This window comes from Leucopleurus acutus (genome assembly GCF_964270905.1).
Source record: "Leucopleurus acutus genome assembly, chromosome: 18".
Classification (NCBI taxonomy): Eukaryota; Metazoa; Chordata; class Mammalia; order Artiodactyla; family Delphinidae; genus Leucopleurus; species Leucopleurus acutus.
Genome location: NC_139160.1, coordinates 6,373,044 through 6,391,463, shown reverse-complemented (window position 1 = coordinate 6,391,463; position 18,420 = coordinate 6,373,044). Strand labels below are relative to the sequence as shown.

General features: G+C 41.6%; 1 protein-coding gene across 1 annotated transcript in view; it reads right to left on the bottom strand.

Moving 5' to 3' along the window:
• Nucleotides 1-18,420, bottom strand: part of MTUS2 (microtubule associated scaffold protein 2) — a gene marked incomplete at both ends in the record, with an annotated part of 327,648 nt that overhangs the window by 148,058 nt on the left and 161,170 nt on the right. Inside the window, one exon of the mRNA XM_082859275.1 lies at nt 12,715-12,876. Coding sequence (XP_082715401.1) covers nt 12,715-12,876 — 162 coding nt within the window. The remainder of the gene's footprint in view (nt 1-12,714; nt 12,877-18,420) is intronic.

The following is an 18,420-nucleotide window of genomic DNA, read 5'->3' as shown; positions in this document are numbered from 1 at the left end:
GGAGGGACCACCACACAATAAAAGGTTTCACATCAGCCTGCAGGGGGCCTAACAGCAAGGAGGGTCACGGCATTTTATAAATTCTCTCTGGTACAGTGAGCGCGTCCCCCAGTGCTTCCCAAAATATTATCCATGCCGCTGTTTCCATGGAAGAATTTGAAAGGCAAAGCAGAGAAAGGGAAATGTATCCTGTCCCTTACTTGGATCCTCCCGTGGCATTTCAATGATAATTGTTAAACAGCCCGCTAGGCCACTAAACTGGCAATAGAGGATGAGGGTATCAGAGCTTTAAACTCAAGTGTCCACACACACACACAAAATCAAACTGTCCCAACGAACTGCTTAAAGGGCAATGTTTGTGTAATGATTAAGGCCAGGGTGGACTCACCAGGAAAATCAGACGCTGATGAAGCAGCTGTAAATTTTCTGTACATTTTTTTCATGCTGTCTGTCTTTTTACCACTTCACAGCTTACAAGTTTCTCCATAAAAGGGACGGAAGGGGAAAGGAGGGTGTTTATTTTAAAATTAATAAGGAGTCTAGTTTTTAGCAGTCCTAGCCCAAGATTTTACGGGAAGGGAAGCTTGGGAACCTCTAAGATTTACAAAGAGGGAATCCATGTGTTCACCTGCACGAAATGCTGTTCCCCACCATTGGTGCCTGGCAACTTCGACTGACCCGTTAGGTCTCTGCCTGCGCATTTTCTGCGCACTACAGTAGGTCTGTATGATACGCCTCCAATGTGCACTCAAGCATAACTGTAATTAAATAATTACGTGTGTAAGTACAAGTTTTATGTTCCTCTCTCCTGTTACACCATGGGCTCTGTAGCAACAGAGACTGTTTCTGTCGCATTCATCATGATTTCCCCAAGCATCCAGCACGGAGCTCAACTCAAAGAAGGTGCCCTGTAACATCCGTGGAATGAACGGATGCCCGTCACTCCCCGGGGTGACTGAGCTGGACCCTGGGGTCACAGCGTGTGACTCACAGCGCCTCCTGGCCGCTAAGAGGAACCTCCCCACTGCTGGCCAGAAAGAACAGCAAACAGGCCTTCCAGGACACCCACGAATGCCACCCTCTGAACGATGAAATGGACAGTCACTCCATCCATCATCCCGCCATATTTTCCTGTCTCTATGACCTCATGCGAAGGAATGGGTCTCAAATATATCGATTTTTCTCCCACAAAAGTTCTTTCTAACACTTCTACTCTCCTCTATCCCCAACCCATTGCAGGTTCCCCTTTGGCTTCACAATGACAAATGAGCTAAAGTTGGGCTAGCCACGGGGACCCAGCCTCAGGGAGAACACAGCCAACACCAAGTGATAACACCATCTGCACTGAAAAGCCCAGCACAGCCTAACTGCTTTGAACTTGCCTCCTTCAGGTCCCACTCCCGGGTCAACGCGGGCTTCCACATCGTGAGGTGCCGTGATCCCCTCACTGTCAGAGAAATGATAGGCTCTTAGAGCTGTTTATGTTAAAAGAGCGTATGCGATGGCAAGGAGAGCCTCTCAAACCATCCAGACCCAAGATTCCAGTGGCACAGTGATCCCTTTACCTGTACTGTCCTTTCCTAGAGCAGAATATTTTATTTCAGCAAGCTCTCACTCAGTCTCTTCATTGAAGATGCGCCCGGAGAGGGGAGATGATGCTTGGCCAAACTGAAGAGAGGCAGGGGAGAACGCGCGAGAGCAGCTGTTTCCGGAAGCCTGCACCTGAAAGTGCTCGGGAAACACAGTCTGATGGTGTTGACAAGCTACTTGTCTTCTTAAATTATAGTATGCCCAGAAATACCTAAACGTGTGGAATTTAATGCAGAAATAATAATCCCCTGTTCAAGAAGTAAAATTAAGTTTTATGAGACAAGTGGAGTTTCTGTAGCCCATAAAATAACAGCCTCATTATTTCCAGAGAATATTTTCCTTAGGGCGAGAGGAACCCAAACAATAAGACATCAGCTGTTCATCTTCTGTATAACCATGGGAAATCCTTCTACAGCTTAGTCTGAATAAAGGAATTTTATTTTCTGTCATACATCATGTCAACATGACAGTACCAGAAGGCATACTAACCTAGAAGTAGTCTATCACCAGATCAATACTTCAACTGAAAATATTTTCCCTTTTGCTACAACAACTGAAAACCAGTAGGAAAAGTCAATCGGTAAAGCCTGATTATTTGTGTAAAATTATACGGATCAAAACCCTGGTGAAATTTTGTATTTGACATACGAACAACAGAACAACTTTTCATGACAATTCTGAGAAAAAGAGTCACCAAAAGACCAAGGTTACGTTTCTAGAATTCTTCCCTTTACACAGCCACAGAGAGGATGTTCAGTACTTTTTTTTTTAAACCATTAGCACTAAATCCACAGCAGTTTCCTTTGTCGTCACACTGATGTCAAGAAGGCAGTGGGGCTTCCCTGGTGGCGCAGTGGTTGAGAGTCCACCTGCCGATGCAGGGGACGCGGGTTCGTGCCCTGGTCCGGGAAGATCCCACATGCCGCGGAGCGGCTGGGCCCGTGAGCCATGGCCGCTGAGCCTGCGCGTCCGGAGCCTGTGCTCCGCAACGGGAGAGGCCACAACAGTGAGAGGCCCGCGTACCGCAAAAAAAAAAAAGGCGGCAATGAAAAGAAAAATAATAATAAATAAATAAATAAAGGGAATTCCCTGGCAGTCCAGTAGTTACGACTCCGCGCTTCCACCGCAGGGGGCATGGGTTCAATCCCTGGTCGGTCGGGGAACTAAAATCCCACAAGCCGAGGGGTGTGGCCAAATAAATAAATAAATAAGAAGGCAATGATCATTATTAACTTACAGGAAGATGATATTATAGGAGTGGATCATGCTTAGCACAGTGCATTAGTTCTCAACCTGTGTCTGGAAACCTGGGGAAAGAGGAGCATGGACAGAATACAGAATTATTATAGGGGTTCTGGGCGCTGTATGTGCAGTAACTAGCATTGTCCCAGAAAGAGGATTCAACCTCTAAGCTGTATTTTTCAATGATAGTTATTTCAATAAAATGTAATTAACTGGCCTCCATCTGTGTAAGAATCTGTAAGTGGCACAGCACAAAGGTTAGGTTGATATCTTTTAAAGTCAGACAGATCTAGGCTGATTTCACGTTCTGCTGCATAGAAGCTGTATGACTGTGGGTGGGAGGGGGGTTTACTTAATTTCTCTAAACCCCAGTTTCCCCTAGAGCTAAATTAGGTAGAATATAGAAATCCCCAAGCATACTGCATGGTACACAGAGAATGCTCAGTAAACAGACCTTTGAAAAGAAGAAAAGAAAAAAGGAAAAGACCTGAACAAAATAGTTTTGTTATTTATATTCCTGATATCTAAAACATTTAAGCATCCTTCCAATTATCCAACACAGAATATTACACTTAAGACAAATTAATATTGACTTATTTGCCATCATAAACTGAACTAAGACAACTCTTACTTTAGAGGGACAGCTGAAAACACATGCCGATCATTTCCTTCTAAGGGTCCTCTAAACTCTCGATTATAGAGTCAAATTTCATAAAGGATGTACTCCTAGATTATACTTTAGCTCCAGTAAAATATCTCTCCAAACAACTCATTTAATATTGTCTCCTTCATTTAGTTGATTTATGGCTATAAGAAATAGCTACAGTCAAAATATGTCTGCGTTATTTGTAAAGCCGTATTTCAATGTGACTCCATATTTCTGCCTTTAGGAATCCATCATAAAAACACCCTGCATTGCTCAAGCCCTGCCCATTCCCAGGAAGGGCTTGTTTTCCTGACTGGCCTTTGGCCAGCTCCTGGGAGCTGAGCTTCTGGCATGTTCTGACTGAGGAAAGCGTTCTGCCTACCTGAGGTCTTGGGTCACATGGTACCAGTTTGCCTAGACAGTCCAGCAGGTGCTATATGCCAATGTAACTGACCCATAATAAAAACCCTGGACAACCAGACTCAGGTGATGTGCTGTTGCATATCGTTGCTGAAGGAATTAAGCACACCTGTATGACTCCACTGGGAGGGGACCCTTGGGACCTGGTGTCTGGTTTTCTCTGAACTTCGCCCCGTGAGCTTTCTTCCTTTGACTTTTTACTCTGGATTCTTCCACTTTCACAAACTGTAATGATGAATATAACAACTTCCGAGTCCTGTGAGCACTTCTAGGGAAATCATCGAGCCTGAGGGCAGTCTGAACAACCCCAGCAAAATATGTTCTTGCAAAATAAGCTTATTGCAATTCCTTGCTTTGTGGTAATGAAACACTGAAAACAACCTAAATGCTGAACAAGGGATAAAGAGTCCTACAAATTGGGGTAAATCAATATGAAGTTATTACGACAGGACTAAAAGTTAAATTTTCACATGTTTATCATGACATTGGAAAATGCTTGGGATATAATGTTAAGTGAAAAAGCAAGATACAGAAGTATCTATAAAGCATCAGCTCAATTATGGGGAAAAAATCCATACCTGTTTAGAAAAAAGAGTGAAAGGAAATATGCCAATATATATTATTGGTAGCTATTCATGGACTGAGATTATGAGATATTTTATTGTTTCATTTTTTTCTATATTCTTCATGCATTTTTCTGGGAGCAAATTATTATCCCATTTTTTACTGAGTTGTTTTTATGTATTTCATTGTAAAAACTGAAACATTTGGAAAAATTCTAACTATAGAAGGAATACAAAACTTAAAAATGAAAGTTCTTTTTCCTAATCACAATTTTTCTCCAATTGGACACCACACTGATAATAGCTATTAACTATTTAAATGATACTTTCCACCTTTTTTCTATAAATATACAAAATGGTATACGTTAAAAAAAGATTTATTTTCATTTCAGGTTTTGAAAAAATGAGATCATGTTCTGTAGCTTTTCTTGCTTTAACAATATATTATGGAGAGTTTCTGAATAATTCATATCGATCTAGCTCCATCTTTTCAATAACTAAATAAGCGTCTATTGAATGGATACATATTGTAACCTATTTAAATATGTCCATATTGATGGATATTTAGATTGTTTCTAATTGTTTAGTATTATAATCAGTGTTGCAGAGAATGTTCCTATACATATATCATTGCTGCTTGAGCAAGTATTTTTGTAAAAGAGAGTCCCAGATGCAGAAATACTGGATTACACGGTAAAGATAGTTACATTTTCATAGATATTAACAAACTGACCTCCAAAAGACTGTCCCAATTTACATTCCCACTAATGCTACAAGAGTGTGTTTTTGCCATGTTCTTACCAACACCGGCATGTAATAAACCTTTCTATTTTTTCTAATCCAATATGAAAAAGATGGTATCTTATTAAAAAAAACTGAACGTATTTAGTCATTAGTGAATTCGAACATCTCTTCATGTTTACGGCCACTGACCTCTTTGTACTTCTATTGTATAAGTCACCCATTCATATATTTTACCTACTTTTCAAATGAAATTGTACTTTTTCTATTGATTTTCATAATAACACTTTGTTGAAGCATTTTCATTCAGTTTATCATCCTTCTTACCTCTAGGATGTCCTTTATTGCAGACAATTTAAAATTTGTATGTAGTTAAATCTATCATTTTTTAAAGGTTTCCAGGTTTCACATCATGTTTAGAAAGGCCTTCCCTATTCCAAAATTTTAAAATATTATCCAATTATTTTCCTATCAGAAAAGATATGTTTAAACTATACAATTAAAATTATTGTCCATTATGTTGTTCAATATGATTTTTTTTAATTCACAGAGTTAAAATTTTACACATTTGTGCTTGAAAAATAAGTTTCTCTCTTCTGATAAAGTGGCGCACTCTTTTTTTCCCCTGATTGTGTTTCTTCTTTTGCCCTTGCAGTCAGGAAGCTCTGAGCCCAGTTTTATCAGGCTCTTCTCTTTTTTATTATTTGGATTTTTATCCTTGTATCTCTGTTATTCTGTGCCCTTTACTACATGCTGCCTTGTATCTTTTCTGAAATCAGAAAGTGAAATCATAACACATAAATTAGAAAATGATTAAACAAATAATAAACAGAAAGTGATTAAATAATTTTAAAAGCCTATTATATTTAATTTAAACGTCTTCAGGTCATTTGTTTCTTAATCCATCTTACTATGAATTCCTGGTCTGCTAGAATTAACAGGCAGCCAGCTGATCGGATTATAGATCTCCTGCTCTCACTCTAATTATCAGTGCACAAATCTGTTTACCTTATTTTGAGCCCCTCAAGGTTAAGGACTGTTCTAATTATTCTTGAATCCAAGTCACCTGGAATCACCAAGGGAAAGAAGCAAAGCATCACAGTTTAGAAATGTTTCCAACAGCATGCCCTTAAAACAAGGGTTGGTGTTGCCTAAGTAATTAAAATAACCCAAACACCTCACAGTCCCAAGAAATACAATTATTTGGAATTTAACTGTAATTTGCACGCCTGCCTTCTGCTTTTTAATTAGCCTGATGACAGAACAAGGTGATGTGAAAGTTGATTTGGTAGTAGGAACTAGATTTTATTTAAATGAAAAATTCATAGCAGTGGAACAAATGCAAACCTAAAATTCGGTAATAAAATTTATCTTTTAACCACAATTTTATACTTGTTGTTAAATTAGGTGTTGGAGTGGGATGCAAGTTAGAAGAGAACATCCTGAAATCTCTTAAAGGAGACTTCTGCTTCATTTTCCCAATCCGTGCCTTCCCCTGATGACTACATGTCACAGGGGTCACAGCCACAGTCTACACAGCAGCTGGCCTGGGGTCCTCCGTCTAGTAAAGGGTGGTGCTTAATCCTCGTTCTAAAACACCCTTGGTACATCCTTGGCAGTCCAATGCCTTCCAATGCAGGGGGTGCAGGTTCAATCCCCGGTCGGAGGGCTAAGATCCCACATGTCTCACGGCCAAAAAACCAAAACATAGAAAACAGAAGCAATATTGTAACAAATTCAATAAAGGCTTTAAAGATGGTCTACATCCAAAAAATAAATCTTAAAAGAAAACAAACACCCTAGCACCTCCTCCTTATGTCAATAATGGGAAAATATCTAAGAAGTTTTATGTCTTTGGAAAAATCGAACACAGAGCCTTATGGCATCATTGAAATAGGCTTCCGAGCAGACCTTGACTAAGGCTCGGGAGCTCTGTCCACTGCCTGTCTCTCACCCAGTCCTCCAGAGTCTGGGGCTACCCCCTCTGCCCCCCACTCCCACCCCTGCGGACCCTGGAGAAGGAGGCTGCAAGTAACAGAGCAAGGCTGGCAGAGCTCACAGTTACAGAGAGGAAAAACTGGGGGAGAGAGAGAAGGAAAAGAGAGACGTGACTGGGGGCAGCTGCCAACTGCTTCTACCGGGCGAGGCCTGTGGAATTTGCCATCAGAGCCTAAGAAGCTGGCCTCGGGGCAGCTGCATAAGGGATGTGAAACAGGTGGGAGTCTCCGAGCATCTGCTGGAGCCTGTTCTAGGACACGGGGAAAGGCAGGACTCTCACTTGTCCTCAGGAACTGGTCTATTGCTTCATTATGTAACAACCTGCCCAAGTCACAAGTACTTTCTGAGCACTCGGCGTGGAAAGTGGTAACATCATGGTGACCCTTTCTCTGCTGGGAACATCCCTTACCCCCCATGAACACGCAATCCCTCCTCACACAGTATCATTCCTTCCCCTCTCTTCCCTCTGGTTAAACACCTATTTTTCATGGCATCACCAACCGAATTCTAACCAAGACGTCTCAAGGAGAGCCTGGCCTGAGGCAAGGAATCCTGTGTACCATTTCTGTTTACCACCATCCCCAGTTCACACATGTGAAATCTCATGGTAATGGGGGACCACAGATGGAATTCTTATACTCCACAGCGGGATACTTATATTACTGTGGAAAAAGCACAGGACACATACACAACCTATGTGATTTCCCGACGCCACCACATGACTTGGGGCAAGTCATTTCACCTCTGAATCTTGATTTGCCATCTGCAAACTAATACTTTCCTTGTCCACCACTCTAGGTTTTTGTGAGGACCAAATCATATTTAGCACATTAAAGTGTTTTATAAAGTAATACAAAGTGGAAGAGAATTCTTGTTATCAAGATCACATGGCTTTCCAAAATTCTCTACAGAGCAGAAGTATTTGAAAAAATAATGAAATTTTTATGGTCTTAAACACTGTTTTATGGTCTTAAACACTGGCAAAGCACTGCCTTCCTTGCCCTCTATTCTTCACACCTGAAATACCTTATTTCCATTTAGCTCTACCTCCACTGAAACAGCTAAAACAGCCACTCACTCTGCACAGTTTTCAATGGAACACTTTAAACATGTACTGAAGCAGAGAGACTAGTCTAGTTAACTATGTATTCTATCACCCAACTTCAACAACAAGCAATACCCATGTTTCATCTTCTGTAACATGTTGACTCTACGTGCCACCATCCTGGGTTATTCTGAAGCAAATCCCAGAAAGCGTATCACTTCATATTTGTGCGTTTCTAAAAGACGGCTTTTTAAGAAAACATACCCACAGGGAGGGATAAATGAGGAGTTCGGGATTAGCATACACACACTACTATATATCAAACAGACAACCAACAAGGACCTGCTGTATAGCACAGGGAACTCTACTCAGTATTTTGTAATAACCTCTAAAGGAAAAGAATCTGAAAAAGAATAGAATATATGTATATGTACAAATGAATCACTTTGCTGTATACCTGAAATTAACACAACATTATAAAGCAACTATACTTCGATTAAACAGAAACAAAAACATAACCACAAATACTACCATCATACTCAGAATAATAGCAATAATAGTTTCTTAATGTCATCTAAGAGCCAATGTTGGTTCACATTTCCTCAGTTATCTTAAAAAAAAATTTTTTTTTGTTGTGTTTGTTTGAACTGGGATACAAAACAAGATCCGTACTTTGCAACTGGATGATAGGTCTAAGTTTTTTATAATCTACAGGTTCCCCCTCTTTATCCTTTGTCCTCCTCCCAGAATGTTTGTTTATCTGCCCTTTTTTTTTTGCAATTTTTGTTGTTATTTCTACTGTTGAGTAAGTTGGATGGTTTGTTTTATAGAGTTTTTCAGTCTGGTTGGTTGATTTTATTCCCATGGTGTTATTTAATATGCTTCTTTGTCCTTTCTACTTCTAGTAAATTAGTAAATCTAAAGGCTAGGGCGGATTCATTTTTCCCCCGAGACTAACTCACATGTAATGTTGTATATCAGCATTAGTTCGTAACGTCTGGTTTTCCCTTTCCATTGATGATCATTGCCTTTACATACTGATTCACTAAAGCTTTGAAAAGGTGATGTTCTATCATACCTTATTTATTAACTAGAATGCTTTTAAACACTAAAAGAGAACTTTCCCCTCACCAACTATTTGGTTATCATGAGATACAGACTGAATAGGAGAAGTGGCTAAAATATTTTATTCTTTTCGTTCTTTACCAAATTTCAAAAAAAGTTTCTTAGCATCAACCAAAGTGACTAGTTTTTATCTTATTTTGTATCATTATGACCTCACGGATACGCATATATTTTGATTTGATGAATATTATTCTACTGCAATTATGAATCTTATTGATATTCAATCTCTTCCTTCCTTCCTTCCTTCCTTCCTTCCCCTCCCTCCCTCCCTCTCTCTCTCTCTCTCTCTCTCTCTCTCTCTCTCTTTCTCTCTCTCTTTCTTTCTTCCAGTAGGAGCTTATTCAGTCTGACTCTTGAGTTGATAGAATCCTAGTAGTCTTTGAATTCCTCTTGGCTGTCTGTTCTGGGGTCTGCAGTCCCTGCCCTAGACCTGGAACCAGCCATTTCTTCAAAGACCCTTATCTCCTGTTAATGTAAAATGTATTGAGAGATCACAGTCTGGGCACTGGGGGTACTCTATGCTATTGGTCTAGTCACTGTTTATAACTTTTCAGTGGACAGAGCTGGCAATACTTTTTTTTTTTGCGGTACACGGGCCTCTCACTGTTGTGGCCTCTCCCGTTGCGGAGTACAGGCTCCGGACGCGCAGGCCCAGTGGCCATGGCTCAGGGGCCCAGCCGCTCCGCGGCATGTGGGATCTTCCCGGACCGGGGCATGAACCCGTGTCCCCTGCATCGGCAGGCAGACTCCCAACCACTGCGCCACCAGGGAAGCCCGGCAATACTGTTTAATGATAAATTTCAGATAAGTTCATACTTTATCCCATAATGCCCATATCCTATTTTTCCCATAATACACACATTCAGAATAACAGCAGATTTGGAATCGCAATAGCCACGCTACCACCAATAATGTAATTACTAAAAACAGTTTAAGATTTTTTTTGCAATTCTTTTTGAACATAGAGTACATACTATTAGGGTGGAACAACCAAATTACTCTTTTAAAGTCACTTGGAATAAGTCTTCTTATTCCATGGATGTATGACAATCCATGCAGCTGGTCCCCTGTGGATGGACAGCTGAGTTGTTTCAGTATTTTGCCATTTCAAACAGCACTGCAATGAATCACTTTGTGCATTCTGCTTTTGCCAGTCTACCTTTGGGAAAGATTTCTGGAGGTGGGACTGCTAAGTCAAAGAAGAAATGCACATGTGATTTTATTATTAGATATTGCCCATTTCCTTTCATAGGAGTTGAGCTATTTTATATTCCAGCCAGTAAACGTACGAGAATGCCTCTTTTCCTGCAGATTCACGACAGTGTATGTTTTCAAACATCTGGATGTTTGCCCATCTCACAGGTAAGATACTATAGTCTATTGTAGTTTTACTTTATGTTTTTCTTATTATTAGCGATGCTGATTCTCTTTTCATATGGCTAGGAGCTATGTGCATTTCTTTTTCTAAGAACTGTCTGTTCAAATTCCTAGTCCATTTTTCTGTAACAGTGGTTTCACAAGTGTGATCTCTAGACCAGCAGGATATGCAGCGCCACCTGGGAATCATTAGAAATGCAAATTCTCAGGCCCCACCTCAGACCTACTAATGAGATGCTAGGATGAGGCCCAGTAATCAGTGTTTTAACAACCACTTCAGGTGATTCTGATGCACTAAAATTTGACAAACACTGGTCTATAGGTTTGATTCAACAACTGTATTTTAACTCAGTGCAGGCTTGTCTCGTTATTTTCTATTTAAACCAAGGCCAAACCGTTAAACTGGAACCAAGAGCCAAAGGCCGTGTGACATTCATTCATTGATTCGTTGATGTATCCAACCATTAACAAATAGATGCTAAGTAGCCACTGCGTGTCAGTCACTGGGGACACTGCAGCAGTGGGGATACTGTGCTCAATAAAATGGACAAGTCACTGTCCCCAGGAGCTTTTCCTCCACTGAGGAAGAGCAAAACCAAACAAGTCAATTTAAGTCTTACCAAAGGGGATTACAAGGTGGTACTCCATTGAAGGGCAAGTGGTCAGGGAAATGCAAATTTAAAATAACACTTCCACCAAATGGACAAAAAATTTTAAAAATGCTATCTATTCTTAGCAGGGATACGGGTGGAAAAGTGAAGCACTGCAGCCTCTTTGAAAAGGAATCTAATCATATCTATTAATGCATCAAACACAGCCATCCCACTGCTGGGGATCAATCCTGTAGAAAGAATGCCACCAAGGACACGTACTGCAGCATTGTTTATAGCAGCAAACACCAGTTACAAGGTGAATGTCCACCAGTGGGGGAATGGTTCAATAGATCATGGTATATCCACACCAGGCAGCCATTGAAAAATGAGCCATACACTGACTTGAGGGCAGCTCTACGACATACTTTGAGTAAGGAAAGTAACATGTAGAAAAATGGGTACAATCCAATCTTACTTTTAGGAACTCACGCAAGCCCACCTGCGTGTGTATGTATATGCACTGGTACATGAGTATAAGAGCACGGAAGAATAACCTGGAGCCATGAATAGCCACAGGGGTGAGCCATCAGGCTCAACATCCAAGCTTCCTTCCTCTTAGTGTGTCTTCCTACAGCGCGGAAGATGGAAAGCTAAGCCACATGCCGCGTGCTTGGACATCCCGCGGGCAAACGTGTACGCTTGCGATCTGGGAGGAGAAGGCGGGGCGGGGGCCGCACCGGGCTGCTGACCAGCACCTTCGTTTGTCACACCGTTGCGTCAGCTGAATTCCCTGTGTCCCTCACTAGCTTCCTGGGTGTGGAGGCGCAGGGCTCGGGGCATTGGCTTTGCTGGTCTGGATAGAGCAGGCACGGTGTGAGCTCGGGAGCAAGGCTTTCTGCGGTAGCCGCTGATCCCTGCATCCCAGCATGGGTGGTGCGGGCCTGGGACCAGCAGGGGGATGGAGCCCCTGAATCCCTGTAGAGGCAGCAGTTGCCCCCAGGGATCAGGGACCCACTCCCGGGGGCACAGTCTGCAGCTCACTCCTACTGGCCTTCCAGTGATTTCATCAGCGCCTGCTTCCCTGAACCAAATTTGCCTAAAACAGCTTGATCCTTTTTTCTTTGCAATGAAAACTGTGTGGTCTGATGGGTTACCAGTCACAGAGAGGAGTAAGAGGGAGTTGTGAGAATTTAAACATAGGAATATATGAAAGTGCCTTGAAAATTGTGGTAGTGTTATTATTATTAATTTTAAATGCCATCTGAAACTCATCTGTCATCCCATCTAAACAACTGATTTACCCAAGGACTTTCAAAAGACTTTAATGCAGAAGAGGCTCTCCACTGCGGAGCTTCTCCACAGCGCAAGTCTTACCCGCCGGTGTGGTCGTGGATTTTGGCGCTGGAAGCAAACTCCTGCGAGGTGTTGTCACACTGGAGGATGCTGGAGGGGCCGCCCGGGCAGCCCCTTTGGGTGTGTCTTTGGAAGGCAGAGCTGCCTTCAGAGCCGGCTGGTCTTCAGTCCCAAAGGCTGAACCTGTGGAAGCATACAAGTTCATGAAAAATGGATGGACCCCCTTGCCGTGTGTCACTGTCGACCATCCTACCGCTGCCACCTGCTTTAGAACCTGACCCGACTCCTAGTGAGTGGCTTTGAAAAGCATTTCTCTGGGACCAGATGTGGAAAAGAGCTCCCTTTAGCCACCGCAGGGGAGTCTGTCATCCAAATCCCCCTGCCCGGGGCTCCACCAAGGCCAAGAGCAGCCTCACTTCTCTGAAGATTTTACACATGTGCTCACGCACACACAATCTGCTTGTGTGGATGTGGAGCTGCAGACACACACACGGTAAGCATTTATTTTGTGACTCACAGAGGATGAGCAACAGTGAGAAACAGTGTGAGCGACCCAGGGGAGACGAGAGTAAGAACGCACATGTGCACCACTGGTCCAGGAAGTGTATTCGGCGCTCCCTGAAACCCAGCTGATTTTACCTTGAGAAGAAGAGGCTTGGGATGAAGGTAGACGGGTGAGAATATGGAGACAGAGAATCCCTTTGAAACTCATGAAGCTTTTTGTCTGAAAAGCTGAGGCCTCATCAAACTAAGAGGACCTTGCATTAGAGTCCAGTTTACTGCGAAGGCAGATATTTATTCATCATTTCAGTTTCCTATTCAACACAGAACAGGCTCTGCGTCTATAGGACAGCTTGTTTACGATGGACTGCTCTGAAGATAGGGCATCCTGGGATTTGTGTCAGATTTAAATGCCCGGAATGGCCGTGGTCTAATTTTTTCCTCTATATCTTTTCAAACCTATTATGGTTTATACATTTGTAATCTCTTAAAGACAATGACACCACCATCTATTCCTATTAAAGGATAAATCTTCTAAATGTACCTCTGGGTACAGCTGCAAGGACTAATCTACTAAATTAAACAGAGAGCCTGAATATACTGAGATTACCGCTTGTTGGGGATAAAACTATCCAGTTAGGAACGTGACCATCTACTGTGGAAAACAGGCAATGACAGGTGGAAGAAGTATACAGAATTTTAGTGAAAGATTAAATTGTTTTGTTTTCATCATTTTAAAAGGATAGTCATAACATTCTATTTAGATAGGGCCTGCATCAAAATGATAACATTATTAAGTGGCTTTAGTGTTAAAATACTCAGGAGTTTTATTCAACCCCTTAGAGTAAGAGATGGCTGCTCTCCTCCCTCTGAAAGTCTGTTTAAAATGGGTAAGATCTGTTTGGTTTCTAAAGAAAAGTGTATTTAGGAAGGAAAACTAAAGAACGTGTGATTTCCTAACAGAGAACCTATGCCCTATAGTTCTTTGAAGGTCCCGTGCAAGGTTTTAAATAGTTTTAAACAGGGCTAGGAGAATGCATTTGCTCCACACAAACAGAATAAAAATGATGAAACTCCGCTGAAAGGATGTACACTGTATCCTGAATTTCAGATTAAAAAGCAAGCACAGGACAGCCATATGCAGAAAAATGAAACGACCGCTATCTCACACAGTGCACAGAAATTAACTCAAAATGGATTAGAGACTTGAATGTAAGACCTGAAACCATAAAACTCCTAGAAGAAAACATAGGCAGTACACTCTTTGACATTGGTCTTAGCAATATCTTTCTAGATGTGTCTCTTCAGGCAAAGGAAGCAAAAGCAAACATAAACAAAAACTATATATAGAAAACTATATATAATTTTCTATATATAGAAAAAAAACTATATATAGTTTTCTATATATAGAAAACTAAAAAGCTTCTGTATAGCAAAGGAAACCATCGACAAAATCAGGGGACAACCTGGCAAATGGGAGGAGATATTTGCAAATAATGTATCTGATAATGGGTTAACATCCAACATATATAAAGAACTCACACAACTTAACAGCAACGCAAACAACCATATTAAAGAAAGGGCAGAGGAGCTGAATTTTTCCAAATAAGACATACAGATGGCCAACAGGCACATGAAAAGATGTCCAACATCACTAAATTATTAGGGAAATGCAAATTAAAACCACGAGACATCACCTCACAACTGTCAGAATGGCTGTTATCAATAAGACAAGAGGTAACAAGTGTTGGGGAGGAAGTGGAGAAAAGGGGGCCGTCAGGCACCGTTGGTGGGAGTGGAAATCGAGGCAGCTACTATGGAAGATAGTATGGAGGTTCCTCAAAAAATTAATGATAGAACTACCACTTGATCCAGCAACTCCACTTCTGGGTATTTGTCCAAAGAATATGAAAACACTGATTAGATAAGATATATGCACCCCCACGTTCACTGCAGCACTGTTCACAATAGCCAAGATATGGAGACAACCTAAACGCCCATCAGTGGATGAATGGACAAAGAAGATGTGCCACATAAACACACACCTACACACACACCATGTAATACTACCCAGCCATAAAAAGATAAACTCTTGCCATTTGAGACAACATGGATATACCTCAAGGGGATTACGCTAAGTGAAATAAGTCAGACGAAGAAAAATACTGTATGATTTCACTCATATGTGAAATTATAAAAAGCAAATACCCCCCAAGCCAAAATAAATGAAAAAACTAAACCAAACAAACACACACATAGATACAGAGAACAGCGGTTCCCATAGGAGAGGGCTCCGGGTTGGGGGCTGGCGGCAGGAGGGCGAAATGGATAAAAAGGATCAACTGTATGGTGATGGATGGAAACGAAAATTTTGGTGGTGAGCATGTTGTAGGGTATACAGAGGTAGAAATACAATGGTGCACACATGAAACCTATATGTTATACATCAGTGTTACCTCAACAGAAAAATAAAGTAAGCGCGCGTCTGATAGAAACCTCATCAAGAAAAGGGACACCGGGCACCTGCAGAGTCTTAGCTTCTGAATCACAGCACAGGCTCACCAGTCCCATCCTAGGACTCAGAGAATCTCTGGGGGTTGTAGGACATTTTGAGGGGGGAGGGCAATGGCTCGGCCACTAGAAATATTTCACATGGAATTATCTAATGTTCAGCCCCCTGCTGACATACTGCCAGAATCATCTATTCACTGCAATGTGTAGTGGAAGTTGAACTGAACATAAAATCTTCCACACAGAGCCTTCTATTTAACTATTCAAGTTTCTTAAGAAGGGGAATATTTTGTATCATTTGTGGAGTTCAAATGCCCTTTTATCTAATGCTCTTGTGCCTGGCATTATTCTCTTACGTGAAATTTATAATTCAGTGAACATGTCAATTTGGAGATCCGGCTGCTCTCCAGGCTGGGAAGTAATTCATCTGTTTGAAGTAGGAAGCATCAAGGAAGCTCCGTACTCCCCTCTGAGAGAGGGCTTGGATTACCGAAAAGTAAAACAGAACAAAATAATACAATACAATACAATAAAATTGAACCCTGCTCTTGTCCCTTATTGTGGGAGACAGGTTGGCAGGGAACAGTACCCCTCATTGAAACCAGCTTAAGTCAGCCAGTACTTAAAGACACATGGTTCAGTGAATGACAAGTACTCTGAATTTGGGAACGGATGCTGAATTCTGTAACTGCTCGGGGACTTCACAACAATGCAGACGACATCAAACCACTGCATGGTAAGAGGAGAAAACAACCAGAAATACACCGTGCCTGTGTGAGCCGGAAACATGCTCTGGAGGATACAGCTAGTGAGAGTGGTCCACGCATCTGATCAGTCATCCCATTCCCAACCAACCAGAACCTACTGTGTCCCGAACCATCCACATGATAAATGGTGCAGACTCGGGGGAAAGACAACCAGGCCTCCTCTCCCTCCCACCTCCCGGCTCCTCTTTCTTCATCTGTAAGTGACGATAACGATAATTGACTCCACAGAGCTGCTGTGAGAATTAAAAGAGCTAATGCAAGTGGATTTTTAAAAAGGTGATGCAAGAGTTAGTCAAAAAAAAAAAAAACATTTAGAGTGGTGTCCGGTGCATGGTATGCTCTTACGTGTTAGTTATGAACACTTACAGGCTAGCAACACAGCAAATGAGCTTTTCATAGGAACCTGGAAAGTATTCAAGGATTAATATCAGATGTCACATCGTCATCACCAAAGTATGAAGGGATTCCTCTGCTCATAATAACCAAAGGACTACAGCGTCCTGCTTCACTGCCGGATAGGGGCCATCTTTTGTAGATATCCAAATCATCATATCATTGACTTGCTATTTGGAAAGTAAGATCTCCTTCATTAGAGTGTGAGAATTTACAAGGCCTATGTTCTGCACGGTTATAGAATTCAGCTGGGTCCATTTCTATACATAAACCTGATCTCTCTACCTTTTTCTCTTCAAACTGTCAGGACAAGGATGCTTGTTCAGCTTTTTATTCTTCCTCCAGCGACAGCTCCTACAGTTCATTCCCCACATGCCTGAACACCCTGAGCTGATCAATTGAGTCTTTCAAATTTTCACTGGCGGTCCAGTGGTTAGGACTGGTATTCAAGTGGTTGGCGCTTTCACTGCCATGGCCCCGGGTTCAATCCCTGGTTGGGGAACTAAGATCCTGAAAGCCGTGTGGTGCAGAAGAAGAAAAAAACTTCATGAAGTTATGAATTTCAGACCATATTCAAAAACTAATTAAAGGGCTTCCCTGGTGGCGCAGTGATTGAGAGTCCACCTGCCGATGCAGGGGACACGGGTTCGTGCCCTGGTCCGGGAGGATTCCACATGCCGCGGAGCGGCTGGGCCCGTGAGCCATGGCCACTGGGCCTGCGCATCCGGAGCCTGTGCTCCGCAGCGGGAGAGGCCACAACAGTGAGAGGCCCGCGTACCGCAAAAAAAAAAAAAAAAAAAAACTAATTAAAAATGAATCAAAGACATAAATGGAAGGGCTAAAATTATAAAACTCTTAGAAGAAAACTGAGATTATGGTTTCTCAGATATGACACCTAAAGCACAAGTAACTAAAGAGAAAAACAGATAAATCAGACTTCATCAAAATAAAAACATTTGTCCTTCAGAGGGCACTATTAATAAAGTGCAAAGACAACTGACAGAATAGAAGAAAATATTTACAAATCATATATCTGATAAGGGTCTAGTATCCAGAATACATAAAGAATTTTATAGCTCAACAATAAAAAGACAAGTAACCCGATTAAAAATGAACGCAGGATTTGAATAGACATTTCTCCAAAGAGAGATACTGATACAAATGGCCAATAAGCACATGAAAAGATGCCAACGTCACTAGTCACTAGGGAAATGCAAATCAAAGCCATTAAATACCACTTTCAACCCAGCAGAATGGGTATAATTAAAACACAGACAATAAGAAGTGTTGGTAGAGATGTGGAAAAATTGGAATCTTCATACATTGCTGGTGGGATTGTAATACAGAGTAGTCTCTTTGGAAAACAGTTTGACAGTTCCTCAAAATGTTAAACACAGAGCTACCATATGACCTAGCGGTACTACTCTTGGGTATATGCCCAAGAGACTTGAAAACATATGTCCACACAAAGCCTTGTACACAAATATTCATAGCAGCATTATGCATAATAATTTAAAAGGGAGAACCGCCCAAATGTCCATCAAGAGATGAATGG